The sequence below is a fragment of the Artemia franciscana genome, chromosome 3 (assembly GCF_032884065.1).
Source record: "Artemia franciscana chromosome 3, ASM3288406v1, whole genome shotgun sequence".
Lineage (NCBI taxonomy): Eukaryota > Metazoa > Arthropoda > Branchiopoda > Anostraca > Artemiidae > Artemia > Artemia franciscana.
In genome coordinates, this window is record NC_088865.1 from 21,330,772 (window position 1) to 21,348,720 (window position 17,949).

General features: G+C 35.0%; 1 protein-coding gene and 1 long non-coding RNA gene across 2 annotated transcripts in view; one reads left to right on the forward strand and one right to left on the reverse strand.

The window, feature by feature from the left end:
- The window catches only part of LOC136025004 (uncharacterized), a 136,812-nt gene that overhangs the window by 80,738 nt on the left and 38,125 nt on the right, over positions 1 to 17,949 (reverse strand). The window lies entirely within an intron of this gene.
- The window catches only part of LOC136025002 (sulfide:quinone oxidoreductase, mitochondrial-like), a 64,395-nt gene that overhangs the window by 7,336 nt on the left and 39,110 nt on the right, over positions 1 to 17,949 (forward strand). Inside the window, exons 2-3 of the mRNA XM_065700628.1 lie at positions 10,459 to 10,687; positions 17,600 to 17,702. Of these exons, the coding sequence (XP_065556700.1) occupies positions 10,680 to 10,687; positions 17,600 to 17,702 (111 nt within the window). The 5' untranslated portion in view covers positions 10,459 to 10,679. The remainder of the gene's footprint in view (positions 1 to 10,458; positions 10,688 to 17,599; positions 17,703 to 17,949) is intronic.

A 17,949-nucleotide genomic window follows, 5' to 3' on the forward strand; every position in this document is an offset into this window, starting at 1 on the left:
GAGTTTCTGTGTCAGTCTTTGTGTTTTTGCGTTTGTATGCTTGTATGTCTGACTGTGTTTTGGTGCGTGTTTATTGTCTCTCTCTCTCTCTCTCTCTCTCTATCTCTATCTCTATCTCTCTCTCTCTTTCTCTCTCTCTTTCTCTCACCGTGACTGTGTGACTGAGCATCTGTTTGCATGTCTCTGGGTCTGTCTTTGTGTTTTGTGTTTCTGACTCTATATTGTTTTTATGTCCCACTTTGTTTTTTGTCTCTCTTTTACTGTGCCTGTATGACCGAGAATCTATTTTCATATCTCTCTGTCTGTTTTTATTGAATGTCTGACTGTGTATTTGTTTGTCTGAATTTGTTTTGTTTTTTTCTGTGTTTTTGTCTCTCTCCTACCATGCTTGTGTGTCTGTTTGTGTGTTCCTGTCCCTGTCTTTTTGTTTTGGTGTGTCTGACTCTGTGTGTTTGTATGTTTGTATGTCTGACTTTGTTTTTATGTGTGTTTTTCGTTTCTCTCTCACCATGCCTGTGTGACTGAGAATCTGTTCGTAAGTCTCTATGTCTGTCTTTGTCTTTCTGCCTCTGTGTGCTTGTGTGTCTGAATGTGTTTCTGTGTGTGTGTGTTTTGTCTTTTTCTCACCGTCCCTGTGTGACTGAGCATCTGTTTGCATGCCTCTATGTCTGTTTCTGTGTTTTTCTGTGTCTGACTCTTTTTGCTTGTGTGTTTGACTTTTTGTTTATTGTGGTTGTTTTTGTCTCTCTCCCACCTTGCCTGTGTGACTGAGGGTCTGTTTACATGCCTCTGTGTCTTTTTTTGCTTTTGTGTGTGTCCGACTCAGTGTTTATGTGTGTTTCTTTGTCTGACTTTGTGTTTTATGTGTGTTTTTGTCTCTCTTTCACCGTGCTTATTTGACAGATCGTATGTTTGTATGTTTCTGTGTCTGTCTTTATGTTTTTTGGTGTCTGATTCTGTGTGTTTCCGTCTCTGACTTTGTGTTTTTGTCTGTGTTTTTTTTCCTCTATCCCATCGTGCCTATGTGACTGAGTGTCTGTTTGCATTTTTCTGCATCTATCTTTGTGTTTTATCGTGTTACTGTCCCTTTGTGTTTGTGTGTAAGACTGTGTTTTTGTGTGTATTTTATATTGTCTCTCTCTCACCGTGTCAGCGTGACGGTTTGTCTCTCCCAGCTTCCCTCTGTGACTGAGTGTCTGTTTGCGTGTCTTTTTGCCTGTCTTTGTGTTTTGTGTTTCTGAATCTATGTTTTGTGTCTGACTTTGTGTTTTTGTGTATGTGTTTGTCTCTCTCAGCATTCCTGTTTGACTGTGCGTCTGTTTATATATCTCTGGGTCTGTCTTTGGGTTTTTGTGTGTCTGGCTCTCTGTGTTAGTGTGTCTGAATTTTTTTTGTGTGTTTTTGTCTCTCTCCGACTGTACGTGTGTAACTGAGGGTCTATTTGCATGTCTCTGTGTCAGTCTTTGTGTTTTTGTGCGCTTGACAATTTGTGTTTGTGTCATAAAATTTTAGTAGAATTACGTGAATATCAGCTATTTCTGATGATAATTTGCTTATGCCTTAATTTCAGAGAATAGTATCAGTAGCTTTGGTTAGAGTTAAAATAGAATTTTGGTAAAATATAGAGTAATGTTAACAGTAATGTTACTTTTAATAATAGTAATGTAATTACTATATAATGTAATAATATATATAATATATATAATGTAATAATATATAATGTAATAGTATAATTATATATATGTAATGTAATAATAGTAATTAATAATAGAGTAATGTTAGCTTTGATTATAATTACGGTAGAATTTTGGTAGAATCACTAGTAATGTCAATAATTTGTGATGTGGTGATAATTTGTTTAAGTCTTCATTTAAAAGACTATTATCAGATGCTTTGGTTTGAATTACGATAGAATTTTGGTAGAATTTTGGTAGTTTTGCGAGTAATGTCAATAATTTCTGGTTACAATTTGTTAATGTCTTCATTTAAGAAACTAGTATCATTGGCTTTGAGTAGAATTACCGTAGAATTTTGGTATAATTGAGAGTAGTGTTAATAGTTTCTGGTGATATTTTGTTTATGTCTTCATTTACGACTAGTATCACTGGTTTTTGGAAGAATTTTGGTAGAATTACGAGTAATGTCAATAATTTCTGGCAATATTTTTTTATGTCTTTATTTAAGAGACTAGTATTGTTTGCTTTGGTTTCAATTACGGTAAAAGTTTGGTTGAATCTTGGTGGAATTGTGACTAATAATTTCTAGTGATAATTGGTTTATGTCTTTTTTAAGTGACTAGTATCAGTGGTTTTGAATAGAATTTTGCTCGAATTTGTGTAGAATTGCGAGTAATGTCTATAATTTCTAGCGATAATTTGTTTAGGTCTTAATTTAAGAGATTAGTATCATTGGCTCTGGGGAGGATTACGGTACAATTTCGGTAGAATTGCAATTAATGTCTAGAAATGTCCATAAATGTCTTATAAATGATAATGCGTATCGTAAAGCTGTCACAGCGTAGCTGCATATTGCAAAAGTGGCGTGAATTGCTTGGACTAACATATTCTACTGCTTAATATTAAGGTGAAGATGTTAAATTAATTTTTTGGCGGTGGGGGGACTGAATTCTAACGCTTAGTTAAAAGAAATGAGGGATTTTCATTTGGACCTCTCAGAAATACATCTTAATATTGCTTAAATTTATCTCTTACAGCAACCTTCCCCATCTAGAATTGCCTGCTAGGGTGGGCTAGCCACACATTATCCCATTGGCTTGAATATTCGCAGTCCTGGTTCAAAACAATGCAGTATTTTCATTAAAAGTTTGCAGAAATACCTTTTAACGGGGCTTAAGTTTACCTCTAATGTCGATCGTTCCCTCTTGAATTTGCTGTTAGGATCCTCACTTTTCTTTAATTCATGGTTTTTTTTGTAAATATTTTATCCTATCTTTGGTTTTTTCGTGTTTGTTTTTCGTTTGTTGCGTTTTAAGCGCATTTTCTGTGTTTTAATAAAGCTTTTCAATACATTTTATTAATATAAGTTGTATATTCAAAAGTTTGTGTCTTTTAGATTTATTATTTTAGGGTAAAACTTTGATACGTAATCATTTACGTAATGAAATATCTAATGTCGATTGTATGTGACATCTCATTGATTCAATAGCTATATTAACCTGTCTAGGTCCAGTTAGAACACTAATAACCCTGTAATAGGCAGATGTTTGTAATTAATATCATTAAAACTAATTAAAACTAAAATCAATGTCATTGGAATGTTTATGCGCTATCATGTGGAAAGGGCTGGAAATCATTTAATCGAGCTAGTAAATGAAAACGGATTCTCCTTGCATGCACTAGGCTAATTCGTAGAATATGTTTCACGAAACATAATATTAGAAAGACCTTCATAGTCCCTCTGTCCAGGGTACCATTCCACTTGATGGAATTGGCCCTTTTGAATCCTAACAGGGGCAAAAATATTTAGAATATAAAGGGTCCCTGTAAATAACACTTGAAAGAAAAAAACACCTTCAAAAAAATAAAATGAAATCTCTTAAAGTGTTATATAAGACGCTACTTGTGCGCTGTCGTTGCGCGAAATCTCACGTCTGAGCCCTTCATTACGTAACATCCACGTGTTTGCTATAATTACGTAGTACCCGCGTATGCACCGCCATTACTTAACATCCACGTGTGTGCCGTAGTGAGTTACGAGTAGGAATTTCCCTACGGGGCCAAGTCTAGCCTGTCACGTGTGAATGCGTCATATTTAACAAAAGTAAACATCGCCATATTCCCCTATTGTGTTTTTTACATGTGTTTTTGTCTCTATCCCACCACGCCTTTGTGACTGACCATCTGTTTACATGTCTCTGTGTCTGTTTTGTGTTTTTGTGTGCCTAATTTTGTGTGTTTATGTTTCTGTGTGACTGACCTAGTGTTTTTATGTGTATTTTTTGCCTGTCTCCCACCGTGCTTGTGTGACTGAGCGTCGGTTTGTGTTTTTCTGTATCTACTTTTGTGTTTTTGTGCGTCTGAATTCGTGTCTTTGTGCGTCTTTCGTTGTGTTTTGTGTGTGTTTTTGTCTCTTTCCCAGCGTACCTGTGTGACTAAGTTTTTGTTGTGTGTGTTTCTGTGTCTGTCTTTGTGTTTTTTGAGTGTCTGACGCTGTGTGTATATATGTCTAATTTTTTCTTTTTGTGTTTTTGTCCGTGTCCTACCGTGCTTGTGTGACTGAGCGTCTGTTTGCATGTTACCGTGGCTGTCTGTGTTTTTGTGTGTCTGACTCTATGTGTCAGTGTGTCTGACTTCGTATTTTTATGTGTTTTTTTTCTCTCTCCCACTGTACCTGTGTGATTGATCTTCTTTTTGTATGTCTCTGAGTCTGTCTTTGTGTTTTTGTTTGACTCTGTGTGTTTTTCTGATTGAATTTTGTTAGAATTACGAGTAATGTCAATAATCTTCTGGTGATAAATTCCTTTTGTCTTCATTTAAGAGACTTATATCATTGGTTTTGGTTAGGATTATGGTAGAATTTGGCAGAATTATAAATAATATCAACAATTTCTAGTGATAGTTTGTTTAGGTCTTCATTTAAGAGACTAATATCAATGGCTTCGGGGGGAATTAAAGAAAATTTGGGTAGAATATTCGAAGTAATGTCAATAACTTTTAGCGATAATTTATATACGTATTTGTTTAAGAGGTTATTATCATTGGCTTTCATTCGAATTATGGTGGAATCTTATAGAATTTCTGTAGAATTGCAAGTAATGTCAATAATTTCTATTGATAATTTGTTTATGTATTTCTTTAAGAGACTAGTGTCAATAGCTTTGGATAGAGTTTGCAGAATTACGAGTAATGTCAAAAGTTTATAGCGATAATTTGTTTATATCTTTATTTAAGAGACCAGTATCATTGGTTTCGGGTAGTCACCTTGAAATTAAAACACCTTTTAATTTCAAAATTAAGGGAGCACTGTCGTTACTTGACATCTCATGTGTGAGCCTGCCATTACGTAACACCCATGTGTGTGCTGTCATTACATAACACCCACTTGTATGCTGTGGTGAGTTAACAATGCTTTGTGAATTAGCTTTGTTAATATAAGTTGTATATACACGGATAAAGTCCGTGTCCTTTAGATTTATAGTTTTGAGGTAAAAGTTCGATACGTAATCATTTACGTAATGGAATATCTAACGCTGATGGTATGTTGCATATCATTGATTGACTGGATATCTTAAACTGTCTTGGTCCTTTTAGAACACTAATAACCGTGTAATAGGCAGGTGTATCTAATGGAGTAAAAATCAATAGCATTAGAACTCTTATCCGCTCTCATGAGGACAAGATTGGAAATCATTTATACGAACCAGTTTTCGTAAACGGGGATTCTCCTTGCGCGCAATAGGTTAAGTTGTAGAATCTATTTCCTGAAACATAATATTGTAAAGATCTTCATGGTCTTGCTTGCCAGGGCACCATCTCATTAATGGAAACGGTTCTGTCGAATCCTAACGGGGGCTGAAATCTTTAGAATATGAAAGTTTCCTGAGATAAACACCGTGAAAGGAAGAAACACCTTGAAAGAAAAGAAATCTTGAAAAAAAAAATAACACCTTGAAAGAAAAAATCACTGAAAGAAAAAGAACGCCCTGAAAAAAAGAAAATGAAATCTTTTAAAGTATTATGTAACACCCCACGTGCGCCCTGCCGTTACGTGACATCTCGTGTTTACCCACCATTATGTAACACCCATGTGTGTGCAGTCATTAAGTGGCAACCGCGTGTGCGCTGCCATTATGTAACACCCACGTGTGCACCGTGCTCAGCTATGAGAGGGGATTTCCCCACAAGACACAAGTTTAGCATTTCACATGTGAATGTTTCATCCTTAGCTTAAGTAAATATTCCCCTATTATGTAAGAACTAAAGCAGTCATGAAGATTAACGCCTTGAAGAAAAAATGTCTTAAGAAACGTCTTGAAATGTCTCGAAACGTCTATCAAATATCTTGAAGAAAACTGTCTTAAAAAATGTCTTGAAACTTCTTGAAAAACACCTTAAAGAAAAATGTCTTAAAAAAAGTCTCGAAAAAATTCTTGAAGAAAATATCCTAAAAACATCTTGAAATGTCTTGAAACGTCTTGAAAAACGTCCTGAAGAAAAATTTCTTAAAAAATGGTCAGGGAATATTTTATAACATCTTGAAGAAAAATGTCTTAATAAACGTCATGGAATGTCTTGAAACATCTTAAAACAAATTTGGGGAAGAAAAGTGTCTTAAAAAACGTTTAAGAATGTATTGAAACATCTTGAATAACCTCTTCAAGAAAACTGCATTAAAAAACATCTTAATATGTCTTGAAACGTGTTGAATAACGTCTTGAAGAAATATGTGTAATAAAACGTTTTGAAATGTCTTGAAACGTCTTGAAAAATATATTAAAAACATCTTGAAACGTTTTGAAAAAGATGTTGAAGAAAAGTGACTTAAATAAAATCCCGGCTTGACAAATAGACTCTAACACGTTCTATTACGTAACAACAAAAAGTAAGTATTTCCTATGACATAACATTCACCTACATCTCTTTGATAACTTTTCCTATTATGTAAGATGCACCTGTGTCTTGCCTTGGGGTAATCGCCGTTAAACCTTCTTCGTTATTAACGGTGAAAAAGAAAGAAATAGTGGCTATGTGTGTCATAAAATGCAGTGAGGGGATACTACTAATACCACATAAAATACCACTGTGATGTCAGACGATATTTTGCTTATTTTGATATAGAAGTTTTAATTTATATTCGAATGAGCCTTCTCTCAATTTTCTCTGACCATTATTGTTTTTTTTACCAAGGTACTTCATATGGAAGTAGTTGTCGTAGAAACTTCAGAAGGAGCCCATTTGGCGTAAAGTTAAAAGTCCTAGCGCTCTTTTTAAGAGTCAAAAGTGATTGAAGAGCAACAAACCCCTCTACCACGCACATTTTTCCCCAAAGACATCCAATTAAAATTTGAGATAGTCTTCTTGTTCAGCATAGCTGAAAGGTCCAATAACTATGCCTCTGGGTGTGACAACCCCCTACACCCCTTTAGGTAAGGGTTGTAAGTTATACAATTTGGCTATTGTTTATATATAGTTTTTTTTTGTCGGAAAAGAGCATTTAGTTTTTTGGACAACTTTGGTGTCCAAAAAGGAAAAGAGCATTAAGATGAAGCTTTCAGGGGTTGTTGAGGGGAATGTTAAACTAAACCAAAGCACACCATGTACATGCAGGATGTCTAATGAGGATACCTCAGGAATAACTTAGGGTGTTAACTTTCAGGGAACGATGAGAGGGATTATCAATTCACCAAAAGGCAATATAGGCATGTTACTACCACTACTACAACTGCTACTTCTATTATGACTGCTACTAAGACTAAGGTATTAAAGTGAAAATTTTAGAAAATGTCTAAGGGAAAGTGGAACTAAATTAAAAAAAAATTAGCGCATGCAGGTTTTCGAAAGGGGGAATCAGCAATATCTTTCGAACAGCTTAGAGCATTCAGTTAAAACTTCCAGGACATGATGAGAGGCACGTTCAATAGACTAAAAGGCAATAGGTGCATACTACTACTGCTGCTAGTACTACTGCTAATACTACTACTACTACTTATACTACTACTACTAATACTACTACTACCGCTAAGTATGAAAACTCACACTGTGCTCGTGCAGGTTGTAGAAAGGGTGTATCAGTTACATAAGGAACTTCTTGGAGTATGAATTTACAGAACTTGTAAATTGAAACTTACAGAGGTTGTTGCGGGGGATGTCGAAAACAACCAACAGGCATTTCTACTACTATTACTTTTGCTACTACTGCTACTAATATTACTACTGCTACTATTATTGCTACTGCTACTACCACTATCAAAGCTAATAGTATTAAAATGAGAATTGCAGGGAATCATGAGAGGATCTTGAATTAAATCAAAACACACTTTGCGTTTCGATTAGTGTTTTGAGGTTGTTGAAAAGACGTGCAAGCAATGTCCCAGGAACTATTTAAGGTATGTAGTTGAAACTTTCAGTGTGTGGTGAGGAGAATGTAAAAACAAACAACAAAAGATACTACATGGATACTGCTACTAATGCTACTACAACTTTTACAGTTATTGCTGCTATTGAATCTAAGGGTATTAAGGTGAAAGTTTCTGGAAACTTTTAGGGGGACATGGAACTAAATCAAGACACCCTATGAGCTCCTAGATTGTAAAAAAGGTGTAGCAGCAGTGTCTCAGAAACGGTTTAGAGCTCTAAGTTTAAACTTTCAGGGTATATTTCGGTAAATTTTGAACCAGCCAGAACCCATTATGTTCACACTGCTGCTACTACTAGTAGTAAGGCTAATGGTATTAATGTGAAACTTTAAGGATATTGAACTAAATCAGAAACACTAAATGTATTCACGTTACTAAAAAGATGTATTAGCAATTTCTCAGGAACAACATAGAACATTAATTTTAAACTTTCAGGGCGTGTTAAGAGGGGTGTTGAACTAACTCTCTACTACTGTTGATGCTGCTACTACTACTACTAATACTGCTACTACTTCTCCTACTACCTCTACTGAGGCTAAGGTTATAAAGGTGGGATTATCAGAAAATGACGCTCCTCGTGTCTTCTAAAGACCCGAAAATAGTTTGCACTTCACTAAAAATAAAAATTTTTTCACTGAAACCTTTAATAAATCCAAATTATTAAGATTTTCCGGAATGAATATCAGTAAACATCTTAAACTGTCAATCCACATACATTTGTTGTTGTTTTTTCAGAGATGGTAATTTTTTTCCTTTTTTAGATATAATGAGAAACAAAAACCCATAGCTTGAAATAAGGACTGTTTCCAGTAAAGTACAAAGTATCTTCTGATCCTTAGAAGGCACAGGATGCATCTGTCTCGCTATTTTTGACCATTTTTGCGCGTTTTGAGTTTGACTCGGTTAGTTATTGTGGCTTCTGTTCGTTTTTGGGTTTTACTTATTTGTTGAGGGTGACTTATGGTACTTTTGCGCTTGAAAAATTGTTTTACTTTGTTTCTTCTCACCTTCAGTTTAACGTAGTTCTTTACTTTTCTTTGAAAAATTCTTTTGTGGCTTTTTTTTATTAATCAAAATGAAAAGCTGATACTTCTGATATAAATATTGTTACCCAAACTGCTTTTTTAAGTTTTGAAGATTAACAAATGTATCGAAGAAAATACCCTTCGCTCAAGAGATTTTTCTGTTCGCTAGCCGCTTCCTCTGGGAGAAAAAATGGTTGGCGTTCACGAACCTCAAAGAAAAAATTGGAAAACCTTTCCATAAATTGCCATAAAATATATTTTTCAAACGCAGAATGGTGATGTAACCTAACCGTCTTATTTGAGTAGCTTCCCGATTTCAATATTCTTTACCAGTGCCTTTGTCCCTTGTGAAGATTTTAGAAACTTTACCGAACGTCCCAACATTGGAACCAGCGGTCATATGAAATTTTGATTTTATTTGGTTAATAAACATACATTTTCTTTATTTTGTCTTTAAGTTCTATATAGTTTTCAATTGGTTTTCAGGATGTATATAAACTCAAAGCTTGGTTTTCCATAGATGTATTAATTTTGACTTTAAGTTTAGCCATTTGTCTGCCATTAACGACCAAAAATAAACAGATATACTTATATGTAAGGCGAATAAAGATACTTTTTATCGCCTTTCTCTTCGGTTTCTTAGTAGTTTTTAATTGTTATTAAGGTCCAGACAGAATGAAAGCTTGGCTTTTCATAGATATACAAATTTTGACCATAGGTTTAGTCATTTGTTTATTATTGGTCTTTGGATAAACAGGCATTGCTAATGTTGTATTTTCTGTTATTTTTTGGGATGATTTTTCATCAATATTTGGTTAATAATGCCAAATAAAGTTAGTTTAAAAAAGACTTCTTTGCAGATATTTAGAGCCATGTTTGGTTCATTCTCCTCTTTCTCTCTTAATTTTATTACAATAAATTTAGTTGCTTGAATAATAACTGTTTCAACCTTCAAAATAATTTTAAAATCTGCACTGCATGGGAATCTAACGCCAGCCAGCCGGGTGTCAGGCGAGAATCTTACTGTTGAACTATCGTTATTACTAGATATAACCAGAAAAATTCAAGAAAACGTAGCCTGTGTTTATTTGCAAAAAAATCAGAATTTCATGGGACGGCTACAGTAACGGAAATTTTCACAGTGGTCAAGCACAATTGTTAAAAAAAGCGAGACTGAATGGTTACTTTGTTAAAATGACCTTGAGACGTATGGACCAAATTCGCCACCCCGTAATTCTTCAAGTTCATGCGAGACCGGTCACAAATTCTTTTAGAGCTGGGGTGATTTGAATAAAACAGGTAGATTAAAAAAAGGAAAATCTATACGTTTATTTCTAGGTGACTAAACTACAGACGTGCAAGTAAAAAAACATCAGAAGAAAACCTCAAAGACAATATTGGAGTAAAGAGAAGAGGTTATTTGTTTTTTGATGTGATAGAACATATAACCTATGATTATTACAATTGAATAAAAAAAACGTAGAAGGAAAATTCAAGCTTATATAAGTTTACCTTCTCACTGAAGTTTCAAATTAAAATTGAGCGAAAATTTCCCGGATATGAAAAGGTAAGCGTTTATTCTCGAAGATAAGCTCAAGGCAAGATTTTGTTAATGGCATTTACTCTGCGGACTTTACTTATGCCTAAATTAAGTTGGTGCGAAACCATGTTTTTCCGGATATTGCCGAGCAGGTCTTAGATAACGTTAATATTTAAATTACCAGCGCCATACTTTTCTACGTTAATCTGGACGGTCACTTCCAATGATCATTCTTGGGAGGATCTTCTGTTTGTTCATCCCTTGCGAAATTTAAATCTTGTTGCTAGTAAAAATAAGTTCGGTTAGGCTAGGAGAAGAAATACAACGGTGAAAAGTTATTTTTCTTTTTACTGTTTGTATACTGTCAAGTTGTGAATACATGTTGAATCACCGGTAAATAACTATCTTCTTGCCTTAAAGCTATCTAGGATTTGTATAAAAGACTTATTGGTAAAATAACTTTAACAGTGTAAAAAAAATACCAAATTTGCCCTTCGACTGTCAAAAACAATAGAAGGCCAAAAAAATTTTCATTAAAGATTAAGTAAATTAAATAAAAAAGATCAAAATTAATGAAATGAATAAACTTATTAAAGTAGCATCATAGAAATGATATGAAAAATGATAGATGTAGTAAAATAAAAGAACAAAAAGAGCATAAGAAATAGGACCAAGGAATTACAAAAGGGGAGTTTTATCATTGTTTTTGACACTTTTGGTAGAGGCTGTCTCAAATAGAGGCTTTCGTTAACTTATGTAACATTGAATGACACTTCTAATGGTGCTGATAGTGGTAATAAATGTACAATCAACCCAAGCAACTTCTAGAATAGTACTTTTCCCCTGTTTAGCTCTATTTTGCATTTGGTTTCTGTTGCTGATGTTAAAATCCTTGGTGTTTCTCCCTCGTCTAATGTCACATGGGATAAACGCATTATTATCATTATATGTCAAAATTAATATCCTGCAAGTCTAAAAAACATTCTTACGAACTTTTTTTCTTTTTTTTAGAATATGGATATTCTGTCTACCATTCTTCTTCACTGGGGAGATTAGCGATCGTAGTTGTAAAGAGTAAACCCACAAATAAGTCATAAACGTTATTCTTAGTTTATTTATCCCTACTTTTATTTGCTTAAACATTACTCTTCTAGCAGAAAGGCAGAACATCGTATGCTTAGATTTTGGTCTTAAAACCCACGGACAGATACGCACATTATATAGAGAAGAATACCTTAAGGGACTCCCAGGGAAACAGGTAATCTCCTGGGGGAAAGACAAAGGATCAGGGTTATTATTTATATCTTCAATGGACTCTGAAAACGGGATAAAAAGTAAAGAACAGGCTTGACTAATACAAGCTCAGTAAGAAATGTTTGTAGTAGCTTATTGATTAGAATGTCGTTATCCATCGGATCGAAGATGTGGGAGGTGGAAGTTTGTAGTAGATTACAAAATTACTGGAGATCAATCGAATCATAATTTGTTTGTTAGAAAATTACTTAGACAAATTTTCTTATCATAGGCAGCTTAGCGCTGCCTAAGTAAACAGTGTTGCGGGCACAATATATTTTCATTATTTTTTTTTTTTTTTGGCTTTGGTTTTTTTCTTGTACGCCAGGGCGATTGGTATCGAAGGAGTTGTCCTAGAGACTTCGAACAAGGCTCTTTGATGGGAAATCGGAAGTATTTGTGCCTCTTTCAATAGTCGAAAGTGATTGGAGGGCAACTAATACCCTTTCCACGCCCAACATTTTCCCAAACACATCCAATCAAATTTTTAGATAATCATTTGGCTTAACTCAGTTGGAAGGTCCGGAATTAAGTCTCTGAGGATGAAGCCCCTCCCAGAGAGCCCTCGAGACAAAGGTTGTAATTTATTGCCTGGGGCATATAAGGTATCATAGGCAGCACATTAGCGCTGCCTAAGTAAAGAGCGATGTGGGCACAATGTATTACTTTATTTTTTTATATTATTATTTTATTTTTGTGTTTTCTTTAGACCAGGGCAATTCGTATCGAAGGAATTGTCGTACAAACTTCAAAAAGGGCTCATTCAGTTGGAAATTGAAAGGGTTACTGGTCTTTTGAATATTTGGAAGTGATTGGAGGGAAATTAACCCCCTCCCACTCCTACGATTCCCTCAAACACATTCAATCAAAATTTTGAGAAAGCCATTTTGTTCAACGTAGTGGAAAGGTCCAGAAATTATGTCTTTGAGGATGTCATTCCCCCCAGAGCCCATAGGACAAGGGTTATTAGTATTAGTTATGCCCCGGGAGCATAAAAGGTTTATTTAGAAAGAGTGATCGTATAAGCTTCGGAAGGGGCTCATTGGATTGCTAATCAGAAGTATAGTGCACTTTTTGAGATACAGAGTAATGGGAGGGTGGATATCTCCCCCTTGCATTTCGTATTTTCCAAAAATACATCTGATAGAAATTGTCGTAAAAAAGAAATTGTCGTAGAAACTTCGAAAAAGACTCATTCGATTGGAAATTGAAAGGGCTAGTGCGCTTTTTAATAGTCAAAAATGATGGGAGGGCAACTAACCCCCCTCCCACGCCCACCATTTCCCAAAACACATCCAATCAAAATTTTAGATAACAGTTGGAAGGTCCGAAATTATCTCTTTGAGGATGAACCCCCCCCCCACTGCCCTCAGGACAAGGGTTATGATTTATGCCCTGGGGGCATATAATGTATCATAGGCAGCGCATTAGTGCTACCTAAGTAAAGAGCAATGTAGGCACAATGTATTACTTTATTTTTTATATATCATTATTTTATTTTTTGTGTTTTCTTTAGACCAGGGCAATTCGTATCGAGGGAGTTGTTGTACAAACTTCAAAAAGGGCTCATTCAGTTGGAAATTGAAAGGGTTAGTGCCCTTTTTAATATTCGGAAGCGATCGGAGGGAAATTAACCCCCTACCACTCCTACGATTCCCCCAAACACATTCCATCAAAATTTTAAGAAAGCCATTTTGTTCAACATAGTTGGAAGATCCGGAAATTATGTCTTTGAGGAGGTCAACCTCCCTCCCCCGCCCTTATAGCCCTAAGGGCAAGGGTTGTAAGTAATGCCGTGGGGGCATTTAAGGTTTATATAGAAAGGGTGATCGTATGAGCCTCGGAGGGGACTCATTTAATCGGTAATCAAAAGTTATAGTGCCCTCTTTAAGATTCCAACTAATTGGAGGGTGGATATCCCCCTCCCCACCTCGTATTTTTCTGAAATGCATGTGATACAAATTTTGAGATTTTCATTTGTTGTTTCTAAAAGAAATTTATAAAGAGCTTATTAGATTGGAAATTGAAGTGCCTAGTGCCACTTTTAATAGTTGAAAATAACAAGAGGGTGACTAACCCCCCTTTTGAGCCCACTATTTCCCCAAACACATCTAATCGAAATTTTGAGATAGTTATTTTATTCAGTGTAGTTAAAAGGTCGGGAGATTGTGTCTTTGAGAATGACAACCCCCCCACAGCCCTCAGGGCAAGGGTTGTAAGTTATGCCCTGGGGGCATATAAAGTTTGTATATAAAGTGTGGTCGTAGAAAATTTAGAATGGGCTCATTGGATTAGAAATAAGATGTTCTAGTGCCTTTTTTAAAATTCATTGGGATGAGAGGGCCCACAAACACACACCTCTTATTTTCTCAAATTTTATCTTATAGAAATTTTAAGATGGCCATTTGTTGTCGTAGAAACTTCGAAAAAAGCTCATCCGATTGGAAATTGAAAGGCCTAGTGCTCTTTTTAATAATCAAAAGGGATTGGAGGGCAACTAACCCCTTTCCCACGCCCACCATTTCTTTATACATATCCAATCAAAATTTTGAGATAGTCTTTCTATTCAGTGTAATTGAAAGGTTTGAGAATAATGTCTTTAAGGATGACCCCCCCCCCTGAGTCCTCAAGGCAGGGGTCTTAAGTTATGCACTGGGGTATATAACGTATATTTAGAAAGGTTGATCGCACAAAGTTCCGAAGGGGCTCGCTGGACTGGCATTCAGATGTTTTAATGCCCCGTTTAAGCTTCAGGGTGATGGAAGGTGGATAACCCCTACCCCTCCATACCTCGTATTTTCCCATAATGCATCTGATAGAAACTTTGAGATGGCCATCTGCTGTCATAGAAACTTTGAAACAGGCTCATTAGATCAGAAGTTAAAACGGCTAGTGCCCTTTTTATTAGTCAAAAGCGATTTGAGGGCAACATGCCCCCCCCCCATGCCCATCAATTCTTAAAACACATCGAATCAAAATTTTAAGAGAGCCATTTCGTTCAGTGTAGTTGAACAGTCTGGAAATTATGTCTTTGACAACCCTCATACCTTCTCAAGACCAGAATATAATTTTCTCTTTACTGAAAAAAAATGGCTGTAAATTCTTAGAATAGTGTACATATACTGATATATATTCTTCAAAGTTTTAATAATTTTTAATTTATTAAAGTTAAAATTTTAAAATATTTTAAACGTATTTTGTTTGTTTTTATCATGCAATTAATAACAGATTCAAACTCAAAACGAGCAAAAATTAACATGTCTAGGGTTGACAACCCCTATGTCTTCTAAAGACCAAAAAATAATTTGCACTTTATTGAAAACGAAATATATTTCAAATGTTTTCACTTTGTTTTTACTTGTTTAAAATATTCTTACTGGATATATCAAAAAAGAAGTACTCCCCTTGCACTCCAAGTAGGCTACAGTGCAAGTGCCAGGTGCCCTTTTTAAGAGTAACAAGAAATTGGAGGGCAAGCAGCCCTTCTCTCAAGCCCAATCATTTTCTAATCGCATCCAGCCAAATTTTTGAGACAACCATTTTGTTTAGCATAGTAGAACGGTCCAGCAACTATTTCTTTAGGGATATTAGGCATGTCAACCCCCCACAATTATGAAATTGCCCATTATACTTTAAAACTAAATTTTGCTCTAAAAATAAATCAAAAGGCATTGTGTTAAATGGTTGCCAATAAGACACCTCAAGAATATATCGTGAACGACAGAGGGTGTCAAGTTAAAAATTTTTGGATACTTTTATTACTACTTCTGTTCTTGCAATTTAAATAAATAAAAAGATTGCAAGTTTATCCAGATTGCTAAAGATCATAGATAGAATCTTTTGGGAATGATATTAAGCTTTATTTTTTCAGGTCAACTTCAGAAGCTATAAAATCAAATTAAAAAATACTGTTTGTGTCAGGATTAAATTGTTTCAAAAGTTTCTCCAACATGCAAATATCATCCCATACTATGGATGCTTATAGAAGAAAACTGAAAAGATATACACTTTTTTTCATGAAAAAGACCATGTCAATAAAAATTGAACAGAAATTAATTTAAAAAACTTTTTTCAAAAGAAAAGTTTTTCAAAGAACAGTAAAGAGCTCCATTAAGTCAAGAAGGAGCAAAAATGGATTCAAATAATCTTCCAAGCGGAAAACTACCGCAAATAACTATCAGTAAATAAATGAAGCTCAAAATGAACAGAAATTACAATAAATAGCCGAGTCAAACTCAAAACGAGCAAAAATTAAAATGAGTGGGGCTGATAACCCTTCTCCCGCCTATACCTTCTCAAGACCAGAACACAATTTGCGCTTTATTGAAAACAATTTACGCTTCAAATGTTTTCACCTTTCTTACTTCCATAAATGAAAAATGATCAAAACCTTAACGAAGAAATGTCAGTATATGTCAATTTAACTGACAATCCACGGCCTTTCTTTCCGTGTCAGAAAAAATAGCCTTGCATTTATGTAGGCTATTAGAGATTTATTGCCGAAACACAAAACAATATATCAAGGGCATACCAAAAAGTTAGAAAGTAATATAACGTGTGCCAATGTCACACAAGTACTTTGAGTAATCTGGTAAATGAGAACCAATTTTTGTTTATAACAATTATTGTATTCTAATAATGTTTTTAGATTATTTTAAAAAAAAATGTTCCATACTGTTCCAAACCAATGAGATTGACGACACCATACGCATCGGATTACCATAAGACAAGAAGTCCTAATGCGGCCACAAAGACCGGATGGAACTTAAATCAAGCATGTCATTTTTGGATTACCTTTTGCTTACAATCATGCAATTCATGGTCAACATCATCTCAAAGTACCACTTTTTTCAGTTCTACTGAAGTTTGTGGGGGTTTTTGTTTTACAGCACTTAATCATGTCCATCAGATTGCTAGTGGTACTCTGCGTGAACAACTTCCTAAGCGATAGAATGAGCAGGGGTATTATGTACCTCTATTTCACGTCTTTTGCTGCTTATTTTCTAAAGTTCCTCTGAGCCTTCTGAAAACAACTAGGCTATTATTGCATGATAATATTCTGTTTATTCATTTATTGTATTTTGATTGGAAAAAGACTGCATCGAATTGAACTTGACTTAGCCTTTTCTAAAAAAAAAAAATTCAAAGCAGTGACGAATTTGAAAATGCTATAAATCTCTAAAATATATTTTTCAAAAAAAAGAACATACTGCATCGATTTTGACTCGTTTGAGCTTTTATTTGAAACAGCAAACGATTGAAGGAATATTCTTACCCACTTTGTAATACGTAAATTTTTCTTGATATTTCATAATTTGCCTCTAGGGGCTTTTTCTGCTAAACTCCCTTCTGTCTAGCAACTGTTTTTGCCGCAGTCACTCGAAGTGGCAAATATCTTTAATATACCATTGGAGAAAGAATACATCACCCTCATCAAAAAAAAGACGGCAAAGAATGGATTCGATGGTATTCTCTTTTCACTCCAACTCCCGTTCTTTCAAAGAAATTAATTTAAAAAAAATATTTCAAGACAAGTTTTTCAACGAAAAGCAAAGACCACCATCAAGCCAAAATTGAGAAAAAATAAAGTCAAATAATCTTCCAAGCATTCCTACCCGTGGAGCTAATTGTAATTTATCTTTGTAGCTTTAAAGTTTTGGTTGCTGGCGGTGGAGCAGGAGGATGTTCTGTTGCTGCAAAGTTTGCTTCACTACCAAAAGGTGCAGTTGGGATCATTGATCCTGCTGAGGTAAGACCTCATTGTGCGGAGTTTTCCCAATTATTGAGTTTTTTTTGTGATTTCACAAAATGTTATTGGATGTGTATGTTAACATCAAGACGAAACACCAGAAACAATCATTAAGTTAAAAAACAAACGCAATGGTGTCTGGACTTCCGTCATCTCTTACTATTGCTCATAGATGTTTTTTGTCCCACCTCCTATCCACTCGGTGTAATAAAGTTTAAACCTTCAATTGTTTTGTATTTAAAATTGG